Below are 10,935 nucleotides of genomic sequence, written 5' to 3'. Positions count from 1 at the left end.
CTATCGGGGGGAACACTTTGTAAAGTATGATTGTCTAACCACTATGCTATACACCTGAAACCAATACAAAATAATATTGAATGTAAACTGTAATTGAAAAAAGTTTTTTAAAAAAACCAAAATATTTCTTTGGAAAACTGTGTAATCTTGAAAACGACCCTCCACACCCTCTTTAGAAAAAAAAAGTACTAACTAGATGATGATATAGAGATCATTGATGTGACAAGTGAAATATGTCAAAATGCTTTACTCTTTTCTTACCACATTAGCAGCCATTTAAACCTGGATACCTGTAAGATTATCTAAGACAGTCTCAGCACAATGCTGTTTGGTAAAGCTGTAATGTCATTTGAAATTGCAGTTACTAAAATTAAACTGGCACTTGGCAGAAATTACCATAACACTTTGCATCACACTCTGAGAGACAGAAAGAATGTCTGCGTGGCTCAGGCAGCCCTCAGAGCAGAGCTGTGCATCACAAGAGGGACTGCACAGAGAAAGGTCAAGTGGGAGCAAACCTTTGAAACCCACAATCACAAAAATATTGCAGTCTCCAGTCCCTTCATGGGGACCCAGAAGTCACTGCTGAAGGTCAAAGTCCAATCTTCTCTGCCTTCCTGTCTCGTTTTTTGTTTTGTTTTGTTTTGTTTTGTTTTGTTTTTTTAATCGGAGAGAGGAGGTGCTCAGTAGCTGGGCAAAAAAAAAAGGAAGGCTCTTCTTTGTCATCTGCCAGAGTGGGTTTTCTCCCTCACCTCCCCACCACTTTCAGGATCTAGGCAAACACCCTCTGAACTAGGATGGGACATTCCTTAATTGCAGGAGGAAGACTTTTAGGGCAATGGAAAGGCATCCCTCTGCCTGGGAAGCATTTTGTTCTAACCTGAAGCATATGTCAGCTTCCTCACTACACAGCTCAGGAGTCAAGTGCAGTTAAAGAGTTAAAGTCCTCAGCAATGAGACTGGGAGAGACTCCTGGAGCTGCGCAGGTGCTGAATCACTGCCTGCCATTGTTCATCATGCCACAGATTCCCAGGTTTGAGAGAGAGCAGCGTTTGCCTTTTCTTATTTTGCCATTTTAAGAAAAAAGAATGAAGTAAGTTTTCTGCTCTCTCAGCATGGAACTGAGCATACAGGAGATGCTCCTAGTCAGTATTTCTGGATGACAAACACAGTTTTATAAGATCTCACCCGAGTTCCTTCCCACCCTGCAAATCCAGCCTGATATTGAGGTGTCTAGTCCACAGATGGCCAGTTTAGAACCAGATAACCGGACATAATAGCTAAAGGGCTAAGACCCCTTGTGGGACTCTGGCCAAAGCTCTGTCCTGTCATGATGTCATCTTACTGCATAGCACAGATTCGCACAGTTCAGAATTTCACAAATAATGAAATTGTTAAATTGATGATACAAAATGAAAACAAGAGAAAAGTTATCGTTTCTTAGCCACAGGCGGGGGAGGGGGAAGGAAGGTATGCAAGACATACAGCAGAATTGTTTGTTTCTTCTTTTTTATTTAGTCACAACACATCAGTACAACAGAGGTCAAACCTAGCTCAGTGGAGGGCATTTAAGCTATGCCTGCTAAACGAATAAACCTGGAAAATGATGTTCTTATAGCTTGACTCAAATGAAATAAACCAAAAAGAAGGCAGCAAAGCCCTCTTAAATATCTCAACAGTCACATCTCCATGCACCAAAAAAGGAAACACATAAAAATTTCCATTGACAAAATATATGGCCATTCTGAGAAGTAGGTTATGCCTTTAACAGGTTCCACTGGACTATCTGACTGACCAGCTGACCACCCAGTTCACTTATCTGTATTAACATTTGTGAGTTTGAGATCTGTAAGATTACAAATACATTGCACTGTTTAGGGCTGGTAAATGCAGGCATAGTCTATGCAATTATCTTCAGTCTCCTCCCAGCCAACTGCAAAAGAGCCTGAACTATAAGTGGCTTCCTCCTAACTAAGCCACAAGTATGAATCTGGTCCGGGCAGACAGCAGTTGGTCATATGAACTCAGGGCTCCTGATGATTTGTTTGTACATTCACCTTTCCTGCTGTAGGATGCAGAGAATTAACTAGTCTCCTGTCTTGGATAAAGCTGATCATCTGATTTGTCAACGCTGTGTTCAGAAATATAAAATTCAATATCCCCCCAAGAATATTATTTATACAACACCTTAATTGTCAAAATATTAACAAATAGTGTCATGTTAACATTGAGCATAGTAGCGTGGAATATTAATCCTAAGAATAGAATGTAACTATACAGAGAAAAACAGCCCCAAAATACTAAATATTAGAATTCCCCAAACTTTGAGGCAAAAATGGAATCATTCTTAGATGGATAGGATCACCAACTTGTTCATTTATACTATTTCCGTTTAATTTTTGGAACAAAATTTAACAACTAGTTTTTAAAAACTGTTAATACATATTAATTGTTTTAAAAAACCATTTAAAAAGAAAAACCAACAAACCTTTAGTTTTTCAACAAATTTTATCTGAAATTGTACCTTTTTCCTCTTTATGTTACTGGCGACTTTAAGGTGATGTTGGCAACAGCCCAGCTCAGCTGGGCTTTTAAGTTGTCCCCTCCCTCATTCTACAGCATCAGTTCTTTAAAAAGCTCCAATCTCTGTCCCCCATGGTCTATACGGCTTGCCAAGGTTTGCTGCCTGCGTGGGTGCCGAAGGGCTCAGTGCATTGGGAGAGAGTAAGTGGAAGGAGCCGAAAGAGAAGGGGAAGGTGGACAGGGAGGCCACGGAGGAGAGCAGGGGCGGCGACAGTTTGGAGGAGGAGGTGACCACGGGGAGTACTGGTCCAAGGCCACTGCTAGGGGGCGCGCGCAGAGCAGGCGCCTCGGGATGTGCAGCAGCCAAACGGCCCTGGTGGTGCGGGTCCGTAGGCGAGGCCGCCGAGCCGGTGTTCCCGTGGCCATTCTGGGGCAGCAGCAGCGGATGCGCCACGTGCGGGGGATGTCCGAAGGCGCTCCCCCAGGGAAGGTGTCCGAGGCCCGCGTGCGCTCCGCTCGCCGCTTCCCGCTGAGAGGCGTAGTTGTTAAGATGCGAGACCAGTCGGACTCGAAGCGGGTCGGAAGCATCGAGTCCTTCGATGATGCTCAGGTAGCGGGCCACTTCTGCCAGGCATTCCCGGAACCCCAAACTCCGATAGTCCATGGCCAGGGCGTGGGCGTCAAAGTAGCCTGGGGCAGAGAACAAAAGAAAAACCTCTAGGGTCTGCTCACTGCCCTCCTTTCTTCAATACCAGAGGAAGCCCTTCCCGGCAAAGACCTACGTCCTGCAAAGACGGCAGTCACAGGCTCTTCTGAAAGTCCAAATATTTTCGAGTCGACCAAAATCTTTGCATTCGACATGAGACGTATGAGTTCACTAATGCAAGTTCAAAGCCCAATTAGAAGCTGCTGAGCAGAAATTAGAATTGTACTGTACTGGCAGATGAAACTATGTTCATTCCTTTAATGTTTTCCCTCAACAACAACAAAAAATACATCAAGGGCAGGGAAACCACAGAGCAGCGAAATTCATTAGACACACAGATGTAAGTTATCATCATGGAGCTTTTAAGCCCTTGGTCGCGAGGAAAGCATTTCTCGGCTGGAGACAGACACACAGACCCTGGTCCCCCACCTTTGGCTAGGTTTTCTCTGCTTAACCACAACAGGTTTCTTTCCTCAAGTTATGTGGAAGCTCATAAAAAAATATAAATAAATAAATAAAAACCCTGTATATAAAATTAAGACCATACATATTTTTTAAAAAAAAGGTTTCTTCTCAAAATGGCAATACACAAATGTGGTGAGAGCTCTCTGATCTTAATCAGTGTTGTCACAATTTTAGGGCACCTTACCCACAACAGGTATTTTACAAAAGAGCGTGCATTTATTCAATGTGTAGCGGGTTGGGGGGATGAATTCACACAAGAAAAATCTCTGCATTTCAAAATGCACAGACAGGCAACTCCACACAGGATGCACAGGTTCCTTCCTACCTCCCAAAGCATCCAATAAAAATAAGACAGCGACTGTGCAGGGGCTCGCTCTGCCCCAACACTCAGGGCCCGGGCAGGAGACCAGTGACATGTACCTTTCCCTCCTGCAGTGTGCAGCATTTTCAGGTGATCCACGGTCATCTGCAGGATTTCGGCTTTTTCTAACTTAGCAGATCCCTGGAGGAGAAAACCGAAAAAGACTGATTTGGCACCAGGTGCCCTTAGGAACAGTTTAAAATATATACAAATATTTGTGCTTTGTACTTCCTAAAAGAACAGACTAAGGCAAAACAAGTTGTCTTCACAAAATGTGTTGGAATTTGTATGAATTCTTCTCCTGCACAAGCAACACGGTTATTTTCCAAGACATGGATAGGGTTCGGATGAATGAGGGGGAAGGAGTCAGAAGGTGGGGGTGGCAACACTGGGAGCTCTACCTACTTTACCATTACCTGCTTCTCAAAAGCACTGGGTACCAGCCTCCTCAGCTCAGACAAACTGTTATTGATCCGGTCTCGTCGGCGCTTTTCAATGATCTGCAGAAAGCAGGCAAAACAAAGGACATTTCCATTACAGCTGTAAATCCCAAAGTGAAGAAAGGTGGTTCTTTCCGTTAATTTTTTTTTTTTTTTTTTAAGAACACTGTAAAAAGACTCACGCCTCTCCGTCTTTTCCTGGCCAAGATCTGTGAAGACGTAGTTGGGGACATGGAACCTAGGGTCGAACTCAAGTTTCTAAATGGGAAAAACAGAGCAGGAATCGCCGTTAGAGCAGAATAGGTGATCTGAGGGGTCGCACCCACGCTTCCCGCACTCAGATTGTTTTGGCAACTTGGGCCTGAAAGCGTCGGGGGTCGCCCTGGGCTGCGGCGCTCCCGGGAAGCGCAGAGGTCAGCGCAGGGCACCGGCGCACTCGGCCCTCGCCCGCTGTCATTGCGTCCAGCCCGCGCTCGCCTCCCGCTCCGGCTCCGCTCTGCAGCCGCCAACTCACCCATTCTCATCCGCACTCTCCTTTTCCACTTCGATGGTCTCGTCCAGCTCACTGTCGGAGGAGCTGTAATCGGGGTGGGCTCGCTTCATGCCGGCGGCGAGGGAGCTCCGGGAAGAGTGGACGCAGAGGGCAGGGAGGAGATAACAGCAGCGGCGATTCTTCGCGCTCCGCTGCTCGCCTTCCGCACACACTGATCCCGCTCACGCTCTACCTCCAGTTAAAACTCAACCATCCCTTTCCCACGCTGCGCCCCCTTCCCAGGGCCCTAGGGAAAGAAGGAGAAAGCAGAGGGCGGGGGGCGGAACAGTAGCGCCTGGGCCACAGCCTCCCGTCCGCCAATCTGATTTCTCACTCCGCTGATTGACAGACGCTCAGGGGAGGGGCGCGGGCAAGGCTGAGGGCCAGGGCTAACCCCACGCCCGCCCCCTGCGCCAGCCCCTGCCCTGCGGCGGTGTGTCGGCTCCGCTGGGGCTCCGCAGGCCGCCGCTTGGGGGAAGGACGGGAGGCGGGCGGGGGAGGCCGGGACACCAGCGCGCCGGCGGCCACGGTCCCGCCCCGCCCCGCGCGCCCCGATTGGCCTGGCCATGCGCCAGGGCCGCGCCTGCAGCGCCGCCGGTGAGCCGCACGCGCCGCGGGCCGTGGGAAAGTGCCGGCGCCACAGCCGCCAGCCAATCGGGCGGCTGACGGCGGCGACGGCGGCCGCGCTGGCGGCGGCGGCGGCGGCGCTGGGCGTCCGCATGAATGGAGAAGAATGGGCGGGCGGGGTGGCGAGGCCGCGGGGCCGCTCGAGGGCGCGGCGGCGGGGGCTGGGCGGTTGGGCCCCCCGTGTGAACCTGTAATCGGAGTCCGGGCGCCAGGCGGCCTCGGAAGGCGCACCGCTGCGTCGCGGTAAAACCTGGCTGCGGGATCACGTCCCCCGCGGCGGGAGGTGGGCGCACTCTGACCAGGCCGGGGCTGGTGCATCTGGCCGGCCGGTCAGCCGGCCGCTCGCGGAGGGTACAGGCGCCCTCCACAGTAGCCAGCAGCCCCGAGGCCGAGAGCTTGGCGTGGCAGGACGTGTTGTCGGCGAATGTTCTTTTTGGGTTCTGGGGCCTCATCCCAGTTGCAGCCGGCCTCGCTTCGACCGGGGCTTCCCAGCCTGCAGGACGGCATGAATTGGCCTGTGCGTCCAGTTTCCAGGGTAGTGGAGCCCTTGTTTTCTCAGCTGACTGGGGGTGGGAGCGGGGGAGGCCTCTGGGGATATTCATTATGATTTTTTTGTTTTGTTTTATTTTTTTCTGGCGTTGGCAGTGAGTTCCCCTCAGAGGGCGACAGGGTGGCGGGCCGCGCATTGCGTCTAAGGTCGTTCTCTCTGCGTAACTGCACGTCTCCGACCCAGAGACACGCACGTGCACCCACACACATCCGGCCTCGGTGGTGGCCTGTCGAGCACCAAGTGCTAGTTCAAGTCCCCAAGAAGACAGATTTTTTTTTTTTTTTTTTTTTTTTTAAAGACAGTTGTAGGTTTCGGACTGAGTCCTGATTCGAGGATTTGGAGAAGCAGTCAGGATGACTGATGTGAATTTGGAAATCCAGGCTTCTTTATCCCTTACAGCAGAGCAGAGAAATGTTTTCCTTTGAGTTGAGGGCTGTTGTGGCTGCTGACCTTGCAAGCTGTCAAGTGGGAAGGCTTGATATTGTTGAGGATGATACAAAAGTTCTCACCTCCGCAAGTAGCTTCTCCGTTTCCATCGCTCCTTAATTTTTGATCTCAATGCCATCCTAACGCGTTTTGGACGCCGGATGCTGAGTACCCTAAGCCTCATACCTATGTTCGTTTATTTTTCTCAGCCCCTCACCCCTGCACACGTTAGGCCACCTCCTGGCTCTCACTGAACCTCATTCCACTTCACCTTCACCTCCAGCTCTTCAGCCCTTCCTCTGCTCCCCTGTCTAGACTCCCCTTTCTAGACTCCCCTCCACCTGCCACCTGTGATTTGTTCCTACCTGCACACCAGACACCCTGGCTCCCTGATACTCCAGTTTGTGCCACTTGTCAGTTGTCCACCCTACCTCAGTCTTGCTGTCTGCGTTCCTTGCTGCTCACAGGTAAACAGCTCTCTAGGGGTTGCTATCATCATAGAACTTGAAGTTCAGCCACTCATGCTCATTTCCAACAGTCTTCTGGCAAGCGTATAACTGTCACCTGCCTCTTCCCTCCTCAGACCTGATGGAACCATCCATGCATTTCCATCAGCTTTTCAGAAGTTCCTCTGACATTCAATTTCTTGCACAAAGTGACAGGCTATCCTGCCCCAGAAACCAATGTGTCCACTACCCCTGTGAGTTTCTGTAAATGTTTCAAGCCTCTGGATTTGAAGTGAATCAGACTTTCCTGCTCTGGCCCATTTCTGCTGCCTTGCACAGACAAGGACAAGTCCAGATGGGTGGGTGGGTCAAGGGAAAAACAAAGTGAAGTTAAGGATTTCTGACTCCACACTTGTGCCTAAACAAAATAGTTCTCCTACATTCAATATCACTTTTCTATGAAAAATGAGGTCTACATTAAAATTTTCCATTTCTCCTGCCTCTCTGACTCTTACTCATCCATCCAACAAATTACAATGTCACAGATTAAATAATATCAACTATGGAAAGCATTTACAAGGTGCTTGACTGTTAGTAAATACTTTATATGCAGCAGCTGTTATTATTAGCTATTAATACACCTGATTTACCAGTGAGTAGATAAACTGAGTCTAGGTTTTCTTCTGACACTCTGTTGCATATCTAATGAAGTTCAAAGGATGACAAAATCATTATCTAGTAATTTGATGTGTTAAAAACAGTCTCTAGAAAGTAATGCCCTTTTAATATGTTGAGAAAGAAGCTGTGCTTCTTGTTAGATGCACTAGATTATTTTGATTAGAGCTAGAATATAAACATCTGCTATTCGTTATTAATGAAAGTTGTGCTTTTTAAGTTTTTTATTAGGGACCATCCCCTGAGCAAGGTGTGCTGTAAATATGTGTATAAATAAGTAGCATACTTAGAGTTCAGAAATGACACTCTTATGGGAACACACCAAGTCAGAAGCCACGAGATAGAATCACCCAAAACTGTCAGAATTTTGAATAAGTGCCAGTTTTCTTCTGTTCTCATGCTTACTGCTTTCTCTAGACACTCGAGTGCCAGGTTGCCTTGTGGCCTGTCATGCCATGCCATGCAGAAGTGCCCTGCCACACCCACACTCATAATGGAAGTCAGATGGGAGACACTTGGACGTTCACCCTGAGTGAAGGAACTGTTCAATTGGAAACAGGCTGCAGTGTGGGGTGGTAGGAGACGAGGATCCAGGTCTCCTGCTTGGCTTTGTTACCCTTCCCTACCTGTGTCACTAGAGCCTGTGACCTCTCTTCTCTGAGCCTCAGTTCCCTCTTCTGTAAACTAAGAATAATCCCTCAGCATTTGTTTTATTTTTTGGAAAGGTGAAATTGACAAAGCATTTTGTGAAATACCACACAAATGTTATGCCCGATGCTTATGGGTTACAGTGATGATGGTGGTAATACCATGGGTGCTTCATCCTGAGCTTGGCTGGGCCACCTAAGGGACTGCTTCTGTAGGTTTTCTTGCTCCTGCCAGTAACTTCCTTCAAGATGGGCCAAAGGATATTTAAAATGCCAAAGTGCATTTCACAGAACATTACTCTCTCAAGATTCTCTGTAGACAAAAGTAACTTTTTAAATACACTGGGGAAACTATTGGAGATCTCAGAGCATACAAGACCATAAATTGCTGAAAAGTAACATTCTGTAGAGGTGTCATTGTGCAACCCACACCCCACCCCTGCATACAAACTTACCACCAAAGAATGTTCTCAGGTGAAGGGAAATGCATCAGGGGAAGAGGGGGTGGGGGGTTGGCAAGGCAGCAGTTTTAAAGAGGGCCTGGTGGTGATGACCTTGGTCCTGAACATCAATGAGGCACTGCCCAGGTAGTGTTGAACTTAGGGAGGGACCAAGGTCCCACAGACAGGGAGAAAGAGTTTGGAGTCACTGCAATCTGAGCCTTAATATGACCTTGTTTGCATGCAAAGGCTAGTGGGACCAGGCAATGTTCCAGTTACAAGATGAAGAAAGAAGTGAAAGGTGTTTGGATATCATTCCTGCTATGGACTGAATTGTTCCTTTAAAATTCATATGTTGAAGCCCTAAGCCCTGGTGTAATGGTATTTGAAAATGGGGCCTTTATGTTTAGAAGAGAGTGGGGCTCTCATGGTGGGATTAGTGTTCTTATAAGAAGACATGCCAGAGAGATTGTGCTCCCTCTGCCAGATGAGGACACAGTGAAAGGGAAGCCTTCTGAAAGCCAGGAAGAAAGCCCTCACCACGCCCTAACCATGCTGGGATCCTGATCTCAGTCTTCCAGCCTCAGAACTGTGAAAAAATAAATCTGTGTGTTTAAGTACCCAGTCTATGGTATTTGGTTAAGTTCCTGTTTCAAAACTTATAGAATGTTAATGTATTTTTTGTAAGTAGGCATTTCTCTTATAGAGATGTTCTATTTCACAACTTTTAAAATAGATTTTACTTGTCGGTAATTGAAAGAACTAAACAAAAGATTTTTTTCCCCTTTAAAAGGCCCCATTTTGACAGCATCAAAGATATGTTTCTGTTTTTCAATAACTTTTTCAAATCCCTTATCAATTATAAGTTAATGAAGTAGGACAAGTTTCTTTCCCAATAAATGGCAGAGGGCCTGGTGTTTCTACCTAGTATCATGATTTAACAGGAGTGTAGGGTTATAGGCCAGAATCTTCCTACTGTCCCTCTCCTCTTTGAGCTGCTCCTCAAATGACAATGAGATAAAGAGGCAGTTGATCTCTGCGGAAGGCTCCCACTGCAAAACCAGCTCTCTGGCCCTCTCACTGGCCATGAGAAGTGAACCCAGGACTCTTCCCCCACCCACCTGTCACACTCAGTCCCTAGAATTCACTTTGCTAAGTTCTTCTTCCAGTCTTGCAACTGTGACCATCCCTCTACAAGTAACTTCCTAAGTACCTGGCAGATTGCTTGCCCTCTCTCTGGAGCACACAAGATCTCAGATCTTAATAGAAGTGTTTAAAAAAAGAAGTTTCGTGAACAATTATTTGAATTTTATCATTGTGGACTTAGATCCCCTTAAACTCACACATGCATACACACATAGAGATTTCGCGCCTCAGTTAGGCATGAGCTGTCCACACAAGATACGATATTATAGACTGTAAATATTCTTCCTTCTTGAACTGTTGAACACTTTCAGGCCCACGGTACTAAACTGTGTGGACAAGAAGACTGAACAAGAGCACATCACAGTGTCCCCTGGGTCAGCATTTTCTCTCTGATTCTCCTTTGTAACAAGACTGACAGGTGAGGAACCCCCAAGGCCCCATGGTGTTCTCTAGGAGGACTCTTCATATAGTTTCCTCCATGTGTTTACTGGAACCTGGTTGCTGGGACCCACTTCTTAAGCGCAAGCCAGAGAGAATGTGTTAATAGATGGTGAATAAAGAAAGAATTGTACAGGATTAGAGGCTTCAATGCAATGGGTCAAAGGCACCTTACTGCTGTTATTCCCTCTATCTGTATTTGTGGCATTTGTGGAGTTGGGAGAGGGAACAGGAGAGGGTGTGGTGGGCTGTGCCATAGTGGGAAGAAGAGGGACTTTAGGATAAGGACATGGGGCAGGAGAGGGATGGTCTATTGAAAAATGATGACCATGTCATGATGACAAAGAAAACATAACAGGATAAGACAACCCAGTTAGATTCAGAATAGAATGGGGAGATTATGAATCCCCATCACTCACAGTTGAGGGGATACAAAAAGAATACATATGCAGGAGAAAGAAGTCCTAGAGTTAGCTGGGCTTCTGCTAGGAATGAACCTAGATTAAAGCTACG

The 10,935-nt window shown here is 47.3% G+C and overlaps 1 protein-coding gene across 3 annotated transcripts in view; it reads right to left on the bottom strand.

Moving 5' to 3' along the window:
* Positions 1 to 1,510: 1,510 nt before the first annotated feature.
* Positions 1,511 to 10,935, bottom strand: part of LOC129088273 (hairy/enhancer-of-split related with YRPW motif protein 1) — a 315,682-nt gene continuing 306,257 nt past the window's right edge. Inside the window, exons 1-5 of one of the 3 annotated variants that reach the window (XM_054595528.1) lie at positions 5,010 to 5,362; positions 4,678 to 4,753; positions 4,472 to 4,555; positions 4,115 to 4,196; positions 1,511 to 3,213 (exon numbers count right to left, since the gene is read on the bottom strand). In XM_054595528.1, the coding sequence (XP_054451503.1) occupies positions 2,630 to 3,213; positions 4,115 to 4,196; positions 4,472 to 4,555; positions 4,678 to 4,753; positions 5,010 to 5,098 (915 nt within the window). In that variant the 5' untranslated portion in view covers positions 5,099 to 5,362 and the 3' untranslated portion in view covers positions 1,511 to 2,629. Of the gene's footprint in view, positions 3,214 to 4,114; positions 4,197 to 4,471; positions 4,556 to 4,677; positions 4,754 to 5,009; positions 5,363 to 10,935 lie in introns of those variants that run through there. The other 2 variants (XM_054595527.1, XR_008530972.1) reach the window with 2 other exon arrangements.

Source organism: Pteronotus mesoamericanus, unplaced genomic scaffold (assembly GCF_021234165.1).
Source record: "Pteronotus mesoamericanus isolate MK-2021 breed Mesoamerican mustached bat unplaced genomic scaffold, CSHL_Meso_final scaffold_54, whole genome shotgun sequence".
NCBI lineage: Eukaryota > Metazoa > Chordata > Mammalia > Chiroptera > Mormoopidae > Pteronotus > Pteronotus mesoamericanus.
The sequence above is the reverse complement of the archived record's forward strand: the minus strand, read 5'-3'. Positions and strand labels throughout refer to the sequence as shown.